The following is a 15,339-nucleotide window of genomic DNA, read 5'->3' on the forward strand; positions in this document are numbered from 1 at the left end:
ACCTCCACCCATGGGTGTGGATACCAGACAGGGGTTCCTTGTACCCGACCCATGCCACCACAGCAGTTATCTCTCCAGCTCAGGGTGGCTTTGTGGGATGCGCTCCATTATCGCTGGGCACCTCTGCTCACAGGACTCCTTTCTCTTTTGCAGGCCCAGTATTATGGGGAGATTGGCATTGGGACACCCCCACAGAAGTTCACTGTGGTCTTTGACACGGGCTCCTCCAACCTCTGGGTGCCGTCAGTGCACTGTCACCTCCTGGACATCGCCTGTTGTAAGTGTCACAGCTTGTCCTTCCCTGCATGGTGCAGCCCCATTGCGGGGACCAACAAATTGATCCTGCCCCTGCCATGAACTGGAAGCCCCTAGCTTGCGTCATCATCATGTTCTCCTGCTGAAAGGACAACTTGGCTAAAGCAGAGTAGTTGATGCTGATAGACTCTGCTGATCCACCTGGAGGGAGGGAGGAGAGGTCTGGGGTGGTGCCAAGCCTTCCCTGCCCCTCTGGTTCACACCCTCTCTCCTAAAGCTTCTCCCTGTTGCCCACGCATGAACCAAGCCTTCCTGAGTAGCCTTGCTGGGAAGTGGCTGGGAACCAATGAGTGCTTCCCCAGGTTGCTGGGTTTCTCCCCAAATTATAGACTTGTTTCATTGCGCAATGCTGGGGGGGGAGGGGGGGGGAGAAAGGCAGCTTCTTGCCAGATCTGATATAAACTGTCCTAGTTTCTGTTTTATTACTGCACGGAGCATGTGACTACATGTTTATGGGTTTTATAATTAACATGAACCAGGTAGTCACTCTTCTCTGTGAAGAGAACATCTAAGGAATTATGTTCTTATCTTTTTTTTTTCCTCTGCTCTGTGATGTTACTATGCAATAAACCTCCACGAATGCAGGTTTCAAACCCAGATATGGTGAAATGCCATAAAGAAACCACCATCTGTGCTGCTGAAGTGGCACGGGAAACCCCATGGGGCCAACAGAAGCAAGTGTGAGAGGTGACCTCCAATGGCTGTCAAGGGCAGTGAGGGAATCTGAACTTGTGCCCTGTCTTGTACAGCCCTATAACACAAACAGCTTAGGCTGTGGGAAAACAATACTCTTTTTTGCCACCTGTGTAAGCAAAAATGGACATACAGGTTTCCAACTTGCCTTGTAGATCCAAGGGACATCTGCCTCCCCGTTGTCTAATGTGCCCTGACGTGCCAGCCATGTATAGTCCAGGCTCTTAAGCACTGTGGCCAAATCCTATTCAAGTGCCAAATTGGATCTCCCCACCTGATCCCCAGACCTTATCATTGCATTCAAGCTGGCCCTTGTAGCACCAAGTGTCTGTGTGCCCCAGGCGTGCTGTGGAGCTGGGTGTTGAGGAGCAGAAATTATTTTGTGGTTAACACTGAGAAGGCAAACAGAGCAGATGTTCCTGGTGCATTTTTGAGGTGTATTTTTCTTGCGACTGAAGCCTGTTTGAGGTGCGGAGGAACATTAGTGCTCATATGTGCCTTTTCCCCTCCCTGTTTGCAGTGCTGCACCACAAGTATGATGCGTCCAAATCCAGCACCTACGTGGAGAACGGCACCGAGTTTGCCATCCACTATGGAACTGGGAGCCTCTCTGGATTCCTGAGCCAGGACACAGTCACAGTAAGTAGTGGCCAAGTTTCCCCCAGCCAACTTTTGGGAAAAGTGCTTGAAGCAGTTTGATTTCAATAGGTCTCGCTTCTGGAGTGTCCCACTTCTATCAAGCATGCTTCAGTGCCGTCTTCCTAAGTGCTTTGAAGTGAGAAGGTGACCTCACCTGAGGTGGGCAGGGGAAGGGATTAAACAGAGGGTCAGTGAAAGCAGAGCTGAGCAGGAGCCATGCTTGTGGTGCACTGCAGATGTGCTCCAGCCATCTTCTTTCCAGGGTCAAGAGAAAACCCACAGCATAACTATACATCAGCACCACCCTGTAGGCTGATGATGTCCACCTTGCTCCTGGCTGACATCTTGATGGCAGTAAGTGTTCGTGTGGGCAGCTGATGACACACAGAACGCAAATAGACTCTACTGCCACTGTGGAGCCAGCCTTATCCTTCTCCTACGTGGGGTGGTGCCCACATCTTCAAACATCTTGGGGGTTTCCCCATCAGTGTTGATGGCCTGGCTGGAGGTAGCTGGGCTGCTTATAGTTTCTTGTCTCGATTTCCTTCCAGCAAGTAAAGGCTGAACACTTTGCCCTATAAAGGGTGTGTACTCTTGGACTTCAGGTCCTCTCTGGGACAAATGCACTTGAGTGTACCAGCTGCTGGAGATTTGTGGCACACGTGCTCCCAGGTTACTGGCTGTCCTTGCTGGGATAAGAGTGTGTGTTTGCTTAGGGGAGGGAGACTAAGCATTGTGAATAAGCACAGAAATCCAGAGCTTCTTAGCTTTCTAAGTTTGAGCTGAAAAGTGTTAGGCTACTAATTTCATTAGAATTGAAAGAAAAGCATCCAAGCTAAAGAAGAGCCTGGAGTTTTGTGCAAGCAAGTTGTAAGCATTCTGTAGTTCACCCTTAGAGCAGGGAATGTGGAAAATGGGTGGGAGCTGTGGGGGCTGCCACTTACTCTTAAGCCTGTGGTGTTTTTTTTTTTTCCTCTGCCACCTGGCTGTGGGACCATTTCAGTCTCACGACAAGTTCACTGTGTTCTTCAGTAGGCTTAGAAAAACTCAGTGAGAAAACAGCCACCTATCCAAGCCTTCCCATGCTTCTTGGTTTACTGAGCAGGCAGAGCAGTCTGCCTGGGCCCTGCTGGCTGCAGAGCTGGTGGTGTGGCAGCAGTGCTGGGGTTGCTGGGGTGGGGAAGTCTGGAAGGAGCTCCTGCAGGCATGGAGCAAGGCAAACAGCGAGCTTTATTGTCCTGTGAAAGTGTGGGCTGGTTTAGGCACTCTCCAGATTAATGCAGGGCTGAAGTGAGTCAGAAGGAAAATTGCAACTTTTTTCTGTAATTATCACCCTAATGCCTGCTTGCTAATTAGCTCTCTGCTTCTCAGCAGCACAGAGGAAGAACTTTGTGCCTGAGCTTGTTTGAGGGGAGTGAGGATGGCTGTTGGCAACCAGCACAGCTGGTAGTGCTTAGTTTCTGTGTGGGTGGGAGCAAGAGGAATCTCTTGCATGGCTCCTGGGCAGCACCATGCTTCCAGTGCAACAGAGCAAGGGGAGATCAGAGACCTTCAGCTCAGGCACCACACTGCTTCCACTGGTGGCTTCTTCCCATAGGCAAGCTTGCAGTCTGTGGCTTTGGAGTACAAACTCTCTGAAACAGCCTCCAGAATTACTGTCTCAGCTCCAGCCATCCAGATGGGTGGAAGCAGCCCCAGAAGAGTGGTAGCACTGACATCCTAGTGAAGGGCACTGATTGGTGGGTGGTCCAGAGTCCCTCTGCTCTCTCTTTAAAAAGAGAGAGTGTTGAGCTGCAGTCTCTTTCTATAGAGGAGCAATGCTCTGTGTCACCGTGCTCCCTGTCTGCCATCTGGCTGAAGATGCACTTGGGTCTCAGTCCTGCTGAGGATCAAGCATAGATGAGCAGGGTCTCCACGAGTCTGCTGAGATCCCATCACCAGGTTGTCATTAGCCCCTTGAGCTGGAGAAGGAATTCAAACCAACCCAATCTTATCGTTCTGTTTTCCTTCAGTGGAAGCCTTACTGATCCTTTTTTTTTTTTTTGAGCTGCTGCAGGACCAGCTTTGGATAGCTGCCCTGCATGGAGTGTGGCCCTGCTGTGCATTTTCTCTTCAAGAGGCAAGGCAATTGCTGTTTGAAACAGCTTTTGAAAGCTATAGAACTTGCGAGCGGATGTGTTGCTGTGAGCTGTTCTGGCCCACATCCTGCCGTGTGGCTTTTAGCTTTTGCAAGGCTGACTTGCCCTTTCCGATCTGTAGATACCATTAAAGCCAGCACCGCCTGCCCAGTCACAGTCTGTCTAACCCTGAGGGGATGTTTGTCATTTACAGGGATCATTATCTGCCATTGCTGTCCGCCATCAGGTGGGCGAGGCCGAGCTGTGCAGTCCAGCTTTGTTTACTACAGGGCTGTTTGCTAGAGCTCTAGCACAGACACTCAAACTGTCTGTGATGAGCCAGAAGCTGGGCAGCTTCTGCATTTCTTCCTGGGAATCTGCTCTTGTGCTATGTCCAACTTCCACTTTCCAGTGGGGAATACTGGTCCTTCTAATGACCTTTGTATTTGCCTTACTTTGATGAATACTTCTGTGCCAACCTCGCTTTCCTTACTGGCTCTTCCTCTGCCACAAGAGATCTATGTGAGCTGGTCTCTCTTCTGGACATGAAGCAATATCCTGAGAATATTTCTTGTATTGGGGTGATTGCAAGGCTCTTTGGCAGAGGTGGGAAGAATTTGTGGTCCCAGCTGGGTGTGTATGCAGCACCCAGGAGGAGGGACATGAATAGGAGTTACATGTTTAGAGTCAAGAATTGTATAGCACGAGATCTTTGGGAACAAAGACAGGTTTCACAGGGACTTGAGGTGCCACTGGGTAGCCAGAGTGGGCTGTCCCACCAAGAAAGGTGACACCAGGTTGTGTGTTTTCAGTTATGTACAAATGCAAGGACAAAAGCATGGTGGTGCGTTGAGGGACGTTCTACAGCCTGTGTTCAGCAACATTCCACTTCTACCCTAGTTCTGTGAGTAATCTCTTTTCACAAACTCTTTCCTTCTGTCCCATCTACCTACAGCTTGGTAACTTGAAAATCAAGAACCAGATCTTCGGGGAGGCTGTGAAGCAGCCAGGCATCACCTTCATTGCTGCCAAGTTTGATGGCATCTTGGGCATGGCATTCCCAAGGATCTCTGTGGACAAGGTCACACCTTTCTTTGATAATGTCATGCAGCAGAAGCTGATTGAGAAAAATATCTTCTCCTTCTACCTGAACAGGTAGGTACTGCTGGGTTTGGTGGCACCACATCTCACTGTCAGGACAAGCCCTAGCACTGCTGGGTTGGTCTCAACAGGGATGTCTCACTGGAGCAGAAGGGCTAAACACTTTGCTCTTCCTTAGCATGAAGTAAGGAGAAGTGAAATAGAAATGCAGCCATTTTACTAGTCTTAAAAAAAAAAAAAAAAGCTGAGTAGATCTGCTACCTGTCTTCTGAAGAAGAGAGAGGGTCTTTCCAGAGGAAAGAAGTAAAAATTAAGAGGGTTGCAGTCACAAGATCATGTGCAAATAGAGCAGCCCTTGTTAACAGGGTAAACAGCCCCAGCCTGCAGCTGATATCCACAAGCCATGTGCCTATGTCACCTTGATGACAATAACTGATGATGGGGCTGATCCTTCCTCCCACTCTGGGAAAGCCATCTACTGGCTTGGCCGGCTGTTGCCAACCCTAAGGCACCCCAAGCACCCACTTCTACTCAAAAAGGAGTATATCTGGAGAGGGGAGAGCAGAGAGTGCTACTACTGGCAGTTCCAGCACCGTCCCTCCCCCATCACCATATTTCTTCCCATCTGCTCGGCAGCGATCTTTTATCTGACAGTAACCTTGAGGATCCAGCTCTGAGGCCATTGGCTGCAGTGGATTTGGGCACAGATACTCTGCAGGATGATTTGGAAAATATTCCAATTTTCCCCTTCCCTGGTCTATCTCAGAGTACTTGTCTTTGTATTGATATATTATAGGGCAATGTCAGTTGTTCGTCTCCAATGCTATTAATGCTGTGCTTCACCTCCAAACTCCCCAGTATGTTTTGGGGATGCACGGAGGGGTTTTCCTCACCTTACCCCTGATGTTGGTGATTTTGTCTTTCTTTGCAGAGATCCCACAGCTCAGCCAGGAGGTGAGCTGCTGCTGGGGGGGACTGACCCCAAATACTACAGTGGTGACTTCAGCTGGGTGAATGTCACGCGCAAAGCCTACTGGCAGGTCCACATGGACTCGTAAGTCCCACTGCACCCGTGTGCAGACAGCCCTGCCTCTGTCACGCCTGGAGCAGTGCTGAGAGCCTCCTGTGTGTTAAACTGAGTTGCTGGCTGGCAGCTGTGGATGAGCAGGATGCGGCCCCAGGAAGGCAGCCCTTGCCTGAAGGGCACAGTGCGGCAATCAGTGCGCATTGTTGGAGGCAGGGGGAAGGGGAGCTGCCGGCCAGCCCTGCTGTCTATTCTGAGCTCCCCCACGTGATAGGAGCTGAGGAGCAGGCTGTGATCAGTGTGTGCCTCTTTTCTGAGGACTGCTGCCCTCCCTGGTGCAGGGTTTTAGTTCTCACCTTCCCTAAGCCATGCTGCATTGGCAAAGTGTGCAGAGATCAAGGCTAGAAGGTTTTATCTGTCTGCACCACTGTGAAACTCAATGTGGGTGAGGAAGCCAAACAAATTCTCCCCTGCCTTGTTAATGTATGAGTCTTTCGCTTGCTTACAACCCCCAAAGATGTCTTAGCACCTGGCTAACACTTCAGTTTTTGCAGTAGTGTGGGCATGTCAATCCCTACCAGCAGGCTTAGCAGTTTAGAGTATCTGCAGAAATGCAGTCATGCACCAAGGCACCCATTTAATTTCAGACATGCAGGGACTGCGTGGAATCAGGGGGCCTGTGCGTGGTAGAGAAACAACCCTGCTACATTAGCGTTTGAGCATCCATCCTTCCCCCAGACCTTCCATGGCTGTCTCTTGCAGTCCTCCCTGCATGTCTATATAATGCTCAGGCTCAGTTGTCTCCTCTTTAGTTCAGTTCTCTGTAGCCCTTGCTGGGGCATCTGTAAGGGCTGTCTGCTCACTGGGCATCTCTCCTTAGGGTGGATGTTGCCAATGGGTTGACTCTTTGCAAAGGGGGCTGTGAGGCCATTGTGGACACGGGCACTTCTCTCATCACTGGCCCCACCAAGGAAGTGAAGGAGCTGCAAACTGCCATTGGTGCAAAACCACTGATCAAAGGCCAGGTGAGGCCACTTTGGATATAATTGCACACAGATGTTTCTAGAGATGCTGTTCTCCTGCTCTCTGATCCCAGTCTGTGCTCTGGGAAAAGCCCCCAGCACAGAAAGGACCTTTTTGTGCTTGGAATGGAGATGGGACTGGTCAAAGGGCTTGGTACTTTGGGTCACTTCTGCCACTCATCTCTGGGAGGTGGAAGAGAGGGATGTGAGTTGCAGCTGAGGCCAAGGATTCACATTAATGAGAGTCCAGAGGCACTTTAATTACAAATACATTTAATGCAAATGACAGCCCATCCCTGCCAAGTGTTTAACCGTCATACTTAATCTCCCAAGGTCGTCTTCCTCCCTGAAATCCTGGAGGGATGGGGATTGTAGGGGCTCAGCAGAGTTGGACCTGAACTTGCCATCCTCTGGCTCCATTCCTGCAGACCTAAACCATCCCTAATGTCCTTTGGTCCCACTGTTCAGTGCCCTGGGTGGTAGCAGCACACTTACCCCAGCTCAGGCTGCTTTGGCTCCCTGAGACGAGCAACGACTGGGGAGGCTGGGGAAGACATGACCATTCCAAGTGGGTGACTGTGCTTTCCCGAGGGCTTTGCAGCTGCCATCTAATGCCTTGGCTGCTTCCCTTTCAGTATGTGATCCCCTGCGATAAGATCACGTCTTTGCCTGTTGTCACGCTCATGCTAGGTGGGAAGCCTTACCAGCTCACTGGAGAGCAGTACGTCTTCAAGGTACGTCCAGGGCAGAATTTGACAGCCCTATGCTTTTCTCCCAAGACCTGATTTTGTCTCTTTCATTTGGATCCAAGCAGTGAAGTCCAAAAATCCCAGAACAGCAAAAGCAAGCCTGGCCCTGGCACTTGATGGTGGGAGGAAGAAGCGTGAAAGATTGTGGTGGTGGCAGTGGCTGCTGGGTCCGGGGAACTTCCATGTCCTACAGGAGCAAGCCCTCATGCATGATGCTCCCTGCTCATGGAGGGGAGAGAAGGGAAGAGTAGGCAGTTCAGAGCTTTCTACAAACATTTTGCTCTTTTATGTTGAGTTCTGATAGTGTTAGTCCAGTCTCCTTTTAAAAGAGGCCTCCAGTCTGACATGAAGGGCGACTGTTGTCTGGCTTACAAATATCACCTTGTGCAGAGTTTCAGGAGTTTCAGCAGTGGCTCTTACTAATAGCAGCGCTTGCAAGCTGCAGATCCTGGGCTGTGAGAGGCTGATGTGCAGCGGGGGTTGGCAGGTACTATCTGCAAGTCTGTAAGGTTGAGGAGAGGTGGGGACCTTTGACTGAAGTTCTTGCTCTTCTCTAGGTTTCTGCACAAGGAGAGACCATCTGCCTGAGTGGGTTTTCAGGCCTGGATGTCCCACCACCAGGAGGCCCACTCTGGATCCTGGGAGATGTCTTCATTGGCCCCTACTACACTGTCTTTGACCGTGATAACGACTCTGTTGGTTTCGCCAAATGTGTCTAAGCGCCTGACCCTCCCCTCCCCCTCACTGTCTCCGCTACACACAAACACTTGCATACACACAAAGGAGCTGTAGAGAAGCTGTAGAGAAAGATTATCAGGATTAGAAACCCAGTCAGTGGGGAAAAAATACCAAGACAAAGGAATTCAGCTAGACTTAAAGTTACAAGGAAAATAGTCATTGTTAGTGTCCTGCTAGCTACTTTTCCCCTTCTGAGTAGGTGGTGCTGGGATAATTCTAGTTGATGACACCAGCTGGAGTAGCCCCTTGCTTACCGTTAGATCTTCAAGTATTTGTTTTTAAGACCTACTCTCAAAGCTGAACCAGCCCTCTATGCTCCCCCCTCCCCCCCAGTGCCCCTGGGGGGGGCAGCTGGCTGGCTCTGCTCCTGCAGAGGAGCTGTGCTGGGGCTTCTTCATTGGGGGAGAAGGATGGAGAAGTCAGGTGATACTTCTGGTTTGTCAAAGTCCATCACTCCTCTGATGGGTAAGGAAGCAATTGCTAGATCATTTCTCTATGAGTTGGTGCTGGCTTGGTCCTCAGAGAGCACGTCTTGGGCTGAAGCAGTAGGGGATTGTGTAGCATGCACAGGATTTGAGTATTAGAGTTGAGGGGCTCTGTTTGTGTGTCTTGTGTTGTGAAGGCACTAGTGAGAGCAGGAGGTGTGATGTCAGCACGCCTGGCCTGAGCCTCTCAGACTTAGTAGGGCAGGGACTTGCAGGAGGGTTCCAGTCAGTGGGACTCCTCAGGAAGTAAGAATACAAAGGGGGGGGGGGGGGGGTCACAATAGGTTTTAATACAAGTTACTTGATTTTGTGTCCATGAAGGCCTAGCTTTGTGCTGAAGGCTGAGCAAAGCCACTAGACCCAAGCTCTCTTGGGTTTTGTTGAGCTTCTCCTGGGTTTTCCTTCCTAACTTCATCCAGAGTCAGTGAGTTGAGGGTAATGTTTCCCAAAGCAATTAAGTGATCTACAAGCTTAAATCATGAGACCTTTAGGAAACATTACTCATAGTATTTTGAATGTCCCTAAACTCAAGAGACGACTGGCAGAGGCAGCAAGACTTCCAGGCAGGAGGGTGCCACAGAGGCTGTGGGCTTGCATTTACACTCCTTTTCCCCCTACCTAGTCCCAAAGCCCAGAGCTTAACATCTTCCCTACCTGGCATGTTGTTCCCGTGTTACTAACATCAGTGAGATCTGTGTCCATTTACCTCCTGTGCTGTAGACCAAGCAAAGCATTTTCTTGTTTTGGAGAGGTGGTAGCTGAAGCTGCGTTCATAGGTCCACATCTTTGCCCCGGAGATCCAAGATCTGGGCATGTGGAGCCATTTGTTTCATTGAGCTGGCATCAGTAAGCGTACACCGGGTGAGCAAGGAGACAACACTAACTGGGAGGATGATAAAGTAAGCTTTCAGTAGAGATCAGAAGAGCTTCCCAAGGCTCCTGGTCCATGTTGAGAGGGGAAACACAGTCAAATAGTTTTCCCAGTGCTTTGCATCAGGGTCCTGAGGTTAAAGAGGTGAGGGACAAAGCTGAGGGTGGCAAGAGAACCACCAGCAGGTGAGTGAATAGATCATCATTCACATACATAGCATGTGAGCTATGTATGCATCATCCCAGCAGTAAATCTACCGTGAGCTTTGGGGCATGGGTAGGGAAGAAGTCTACAGGTGAACTGTGAGAGGACAGATGTGGATGGTGAGCACCTAGCCTGCAGATGTTGCCTGTCTCTACCTGCTGCAGCTGATCCAGTTGGCTTTATAACCATAACTCATGCTATGGAGGTGTCTTTTGTGGGCAGCAGGGACATTTCTAATGTGTGCATTGTCCCATGTAACCCTGGATGTGATGTATCTGCTACTCCCAAAGATTGCTTCTGCCTGCTCATAGACCTGCAACCCTGGATCTGGGTTCCTGTGGACATACATTGCTGAATAAGAACAGTGTGTTATTGAGAAAAAAAAATGATACTTCAGAATCAACAGCACCTTTCCAGAGAGCCCACTTCTTGCATTACGTACCCGGAACATCTTGAAATCCTGCTAAACCATCTGCAGCCAGCAGGATTTACCCAGCACAGTGAGATGGCATCTTGAGTACGCGTTCGTTTTTTTCTTTTCTTCTTTCAGAGCTGATATGGGGAACGTGGAGGGGACGGTGTGCTTTGAATGTTCCATGTCAGGTTTCAGCAGACTGTGCAGAACTGGCCATCAGACAGCAGCTCTGGTGGATATGCAATGCCTTATAGCCTCTGTGGTCACCCAGCGCAGGGCTGGTGTCATGGCCCAGAACCATGCCCCAAGTGACATATCGTGGGATAGGCTGCAGGAGCAGTTGGATGTGACTGTATTTGCAATACAAATCATGGTCTTCACCAAAATGGTTCTCCTCCCCTTGTTCTTTTATCTGCATTTTTAAATCAAACTCTAACTGCGTGACTTTTTTTTTAAATCTAATTTGCTGTTGGAGTTACTGTCTCATCCTAGAAAATTGAAAAGAAAATACAGTATTTCCTCCCCCTCCCCCTTAACTGTCAGTCTGGTCTTTCCATTAGCAGTTTGAGCTATTGAGGGCCTGGTGTCTCCCAGACCTGGGGGCTCAGTATCACTGGTAGCTCACTTGTGTGGACTCATACATGTTTCAGCAGGTTCTCTTGGTTAAGGAAACATGCTGGCAGGCTGTTGGGTTTCTCTGTTTCCGTGTATTAAAAATAGCATCTGCAGAGTGGAATGACAGTTTCACCTGCTTGTTGCTCTGGTCACTGGGCTAGCTAGGACAAGTTCTTGCAAGGCTTTGAACGAGATGTGGTCCTACAGTGGCTAAAACAAGACTCCAGTTTCTAATTCCAGTTTAAAACCCACTAAGACATGGAATTTACATTCCCGGAATCTGGTGATGAAGACCATGGGGTGTTTTCTTTTTTTGGAATGTAGCAGAAATCCCTTTCTCTTGCCTGGCTGAGTGGCTTTTAGTCCTTGCGCTGCTGTACAGAAACTGAAGATGGTGATGCAGAGTGAAGGCCCCATGTGCCAGGTGCAAGATAAGAGCTAATCCCTGCTTCGGAAAAAAACATCATAAGCAAGGCAGATGCAGCCAATTCCCATCCCACTTTCTGAATGCAGATCTAAGCATGCAAAGCGCTTAAATGATTCCCTCATTGGCATGTCCAGAGCTTCTGTTCCCCTGAGATGCCCTAATACCCCAATCAACCCTTTTCCTGTGTTAAAGGGATGGCTATAACCCAAAAGGGTTGGCTGGATCATGAAAACCAACCGTTTGGCCCAAGGGGAGATGTCATTGATAAAATGGGTGGTGTTTTTGCGGTGAGGATAGTGCCTGAGCCGTTAATCACACTGTGTTAGACACAGTGCCTCAGCAGGAACAGTCTCAACCTTGATCTTGGCCAAGAGATGGGGCAGCCAAGAGCCAGGCTGTCCTCCCGAGCTTTGCCATGGGGAGCAGAACACACCCCACACATGAGCAGCCCGGACTTAGCCCTGGGTTATTTTACACACAAGTGCTCTGGTTTGCATCACTCCTCATTTACTGCACCACCTCTGCAGAACTCCATCTGCGTGACAATTTGATGGCTTGCTGTTTATTAAGGTGTCTCCACTAATGCAAAGAGGATAAATATTTTCCTCCCACTGCCCCTCTACAGCAGGGTGCCTGGTCTGATCCTTCCTCTGCTACCTCCGGGGCTGCCAAAAGCCTGCTTCCCCCCAGCCCCCAGGGAGGGAAGTCAGACCCGTGTTTATGGAGGTAGCGTGCTGCTCTGGCTGGCGCAGCAATTTGTTGCGTTCAGAAACTATTTTAATAACCACGAATGACTAAGCACGTTGTTTGGGACTGGTGACTTCTTTTTCCGCTCTTTCTTTGATCTGTTTATTTTTAGGTTCCTTTGGGAGGGGAAAAGGAGTGGAGACTGAAAGCCAGAGGACAGGAGAGAGAAACGCAGGGAGAGTGGGGAGATGGGATTCACCTTTCCAAGCTGTGGCCCGCTTCAGTGCTTGCGAGGCTCAGCAGCCCATTAAGGAATTTCCAGGGGGGAACAGGAGTGAGGACCAAGGTGCCTGTGGTCTTTCTATGTCAAGAGAGGCAGGGTCGAGTCCTGCTGATGGCCTCCCAGAAAGCTGCTGTAGGACTTGATGTGGAAGTTCTCACGGGTCTTACAGTACTCCATTGTGCTGTAGCACGTGCATCTCCAACATGGGTACGGAATTGTTTTGGGGTTGGAGGCACATTCCTGTTGTGTACTCCTTGAGGTAGAGGGCTCTCTCTCACAAGCATATATGATTTTTAAAAACCCACAGAAAATAGGAGTATACAAATAGCGCAGAAATTTTTATTACCATACAACCAGGCTTAGGTTGAAAGGGACCTCCAAGCCCATCCAATTCCAGCCTCCTGCCATGGACAGGGTTGCCACCCACTGGATCAGGTTACCCAGGGACCCATCCAACCCAGTCTTTAAACCCACCTTTGCATTAGCACGTGCCCTATTCTGATGGTGCTATGCTTCCAGCACCACCCTGCTGCCTCCTCCACATCCTCTCCAATTTCCTTCCCCCTCCTCATCCTCTATCCCTTACTGACATTAGGAAGAGAGCAGTACGCAACTTCTGCAAGACAAACAAACAACAGGCTCATCCTGGACTGATGCAAACCTGTTTGTGAGTGGAGGAGCCAATGGCACAGGAGGACACAAGACACAGGTGGGGCTGTGCCCCATCCGGGCTGGTACCCATCCCCAGCTGTGCCATCCCCAGATGCCTCAGGGGAAAGCCACGAAGGGAATTTGGGATTCCAGGGAAGACAGGCAACAGGAAGCCCTTTGTCTCATCCTTCTGGTAGACGCTGATAGTTACCCATGCTGACAGTGTCATGTCCTTTAGCCACCTAAGTTGGTCTTTGATGTCCCCTGTAGGCTTAGTTACACCAAATAAAACGTGTTGGCCCCTTATATTTCCCCTTCATTGTTTGCCTTATTTCCCAGTTCATAAGTGACTATTAAAGACACTGATTTTCTATGGGACCACATGGTTCCCACATGGATCATTTTTCACTGTGCAGAAGATTAAGTTTTCACTCTGGGACTCTGAGTGATTAGCCAATACCCAGGACCTTGTAATTTGTTACTATTAGGAGGAGAATTAATGGCACAGTCAGAAACTTTGTGCAACCCTGCTTATTTATAGGATCCAAGCCGGACTGCCCATTGCGTTGGCTTTCCAGTTGGTTCCAACACACATGGCAGCACTGTGGAATTTAGGACCCCCCCAACCCAACAAGCCATGGGGCAGTGGCATGTCCTAGGGCAGGCAGCAGCCTGCCTGCAAGGGGTTGCATTGCTGCTCCTGGAGGAGGGATGCTCTGCGCAGTTGCGGGCTGCAAAAAGCTGTTCAAATCAGTCATTGTTCCTTAACTCGGCACATTTTGGGCAGGCTTAAAGCACTTAAAGAGGATTTCCCTTCCGCTGCAGGTAATGCCTGCGTAAGCTTTTATTTTACAAGCCTCTTCACAAGCCTCAGTGGCCCATCTGCAGGATTTCTCTGAGCTTTCTCTGCCGCCTTTCTGCAGCTGCCATCACAAAGCCACCTGCACTGGGCTGGCCTGCAGGGTGACACGGTGTGTCCTCAGTTCCCACGCCACCGCTGCGTCCTCCCAAGTGACCTGCCTGTCCCTGCTGCTCTCTGCCACCGCAGCATTCAGATTTGGGTTCCCACACAGCTCCCGTGGCACTTGGAGACTCTTTTTGTGATCCTGTGCCAGCGGCCATGGCCGGGTCCTCCTGGCCTCGTTCATCCTTCATAGCATCCCCACCGTCCCCCCCTAGAGCAGCCACGCACCCTGCATCGTGCCACCAACACCATGAGCTCTGCTCAGTGCCCACGGGCACTATCCCTTTTCCTTCCACCCCGGAGCACAAATGGCACTTTTTGCCCCACCTCACCCCATGGTTTTCTACCCTGTCCGTGGGACTAAAGCACCACGGTCGCTGCGGGTGATGCGGGGGCTGGGGGAGCCAGCCAGCTGCCCCCAGTGTGCTGTTCCCCATTAAAGGAGGCACGAGAAGGGCAGTGGGGCTGAGCCCTCCCGCAAGAAGCACATTCGGGGCACTGCTCACCCCCTGACTGCCCCCCCCCGGCGCTGTCGTCCCCCCCCGCCCCGATTCCCCAGCTCCAGCAGCGAGGAAGAGGCAGTGCTGAGCCGGATATGCTGCGGCTCCCGCAGCCCTCCCTGTAGTGTCCCCGCCGCTCCTCCCGATGCCTTCCGAGGAGACGGATGGACGGACGGACGGGCAGCGAGAGGTGCACCGCTCTCCTAATCGCACGGCTACGGAGGGGGGCGAGGGAGGGGGGGGGGCTGCTTCTTCCCACCCCTTTCCCCATCCCCTGTCCTCATCCTCTCTTCCCCTTCCTCCTCCTCCTCTTCCTCCTCCTCTCCGGCCACGATATTCTCCAAAAGGGAGGGGGGAGCTGCTGGCAGGTGGAAGGGATGGGGGGAATGCAACCCCGGCGGGAATCCCGCAGAGGGGAGGGCTCCGCGAAATAATAACAATAATAATGATAATGACAACAATGATAACAAAACCACGCCGGGAGCGAGCGGGGGGGAGCGGGGAGGACGCAGCGCTGTGCCGCACTGAGCCGCCTCCCGCACTGCCCGGCACAGCCCGACCGCGGCCCCCGCGCTCCCCATCCCGGGATGGGACGGACGGCAGAAAGCCCGGACAGACCGACAGATACAGGGACAGACGGAGGGACGGACGGACGGACGGAGGACTGCGGGCGGGGGCAGCGCGGCGGTCTGGCTACTCTCCCCGCAGCACTCCCCCCCCCACCCCGCCCCGCTCTTCCCAAGTGCTTTTTGCGCTTTGATTTGTTACTTTCTCCTCGCGTCGCCCCGTGATCTCCCCCCGCGCCCCGCTGTCCCCCCCCGAGATGCGGTCCCGTGCCC

At 51.2% G+C, this 15,339-nt stretch overlaps 2 protein-coding genes across 2 annotated transcripts in view; both read left to right on the forward strand.

Annotated features, from left to right (window-relative positions):
* The window catches only part of CTSD (cathepsin D), a 13,578-nt gene extending 2,469 nt beyond the window's left edge, over positions 1-11,109 (forward strand). Inside the window, exons 3-9 of the mRNA XM_021402479.1 lie at positions 154-277; positions 1,529-1,647; positions 4,720-4,919; positions 5,797-5,919; positions 6,770-6,914; positions 7,547-7,645; positions 8,218-11,109. Coding sequence (XP_021258154.1) covers positions 154-277; positions 1,529-1,647; positions 4,720-4,919; positions 5,797-5,919; positions 6,770-6,914; positions 7,547-7,645; positions 8,218-8,379 — 972 coding nt within the window. The 3' untranslated portion in view covers positions 8,380-11,109. The remainder of the gene's footprint in view (positions 1-153; positions 278-1,528; positions 1,648-4,719; positions 4,920-5,796; positions 5,920-6,769; positions 6,915-7,546; positions 7,646-8,217) is intronic.
* Positions 14,665-15,339, forward strand: part of IFITM10 (interferon induced transmembrane protein 10) — a 6,618-nt gene continuing 5,943 nt past the window's right edge. Inside the window, 3 exon segments of the mRNA XM_021402480.1 lie at positions 14,665-14,690; positions 15,055-15,142; positions 15,144-15,242. Of these exon segments, the coding sequence (XP_021258155.1) occupies positions 14,665-14,690; positions 15,055-15,142; positions 15,144-15,242 (213 nt within the window).

Source organism: Numida meleagris, chromosome 6 (genome assembly GCF_002078875.1).
Source record: "Numida meleagris isolate 19003 breed g44 Domestic line chromosome 6, NumMel1.0, whole genome shotgun sequence".
NCBI classification, from domain to species: domain Eukaryota; kingdom Metazoa; phylum Chordata; class Aves; order Galliformes; family Numididae; genus Numida; species Numida meleagris.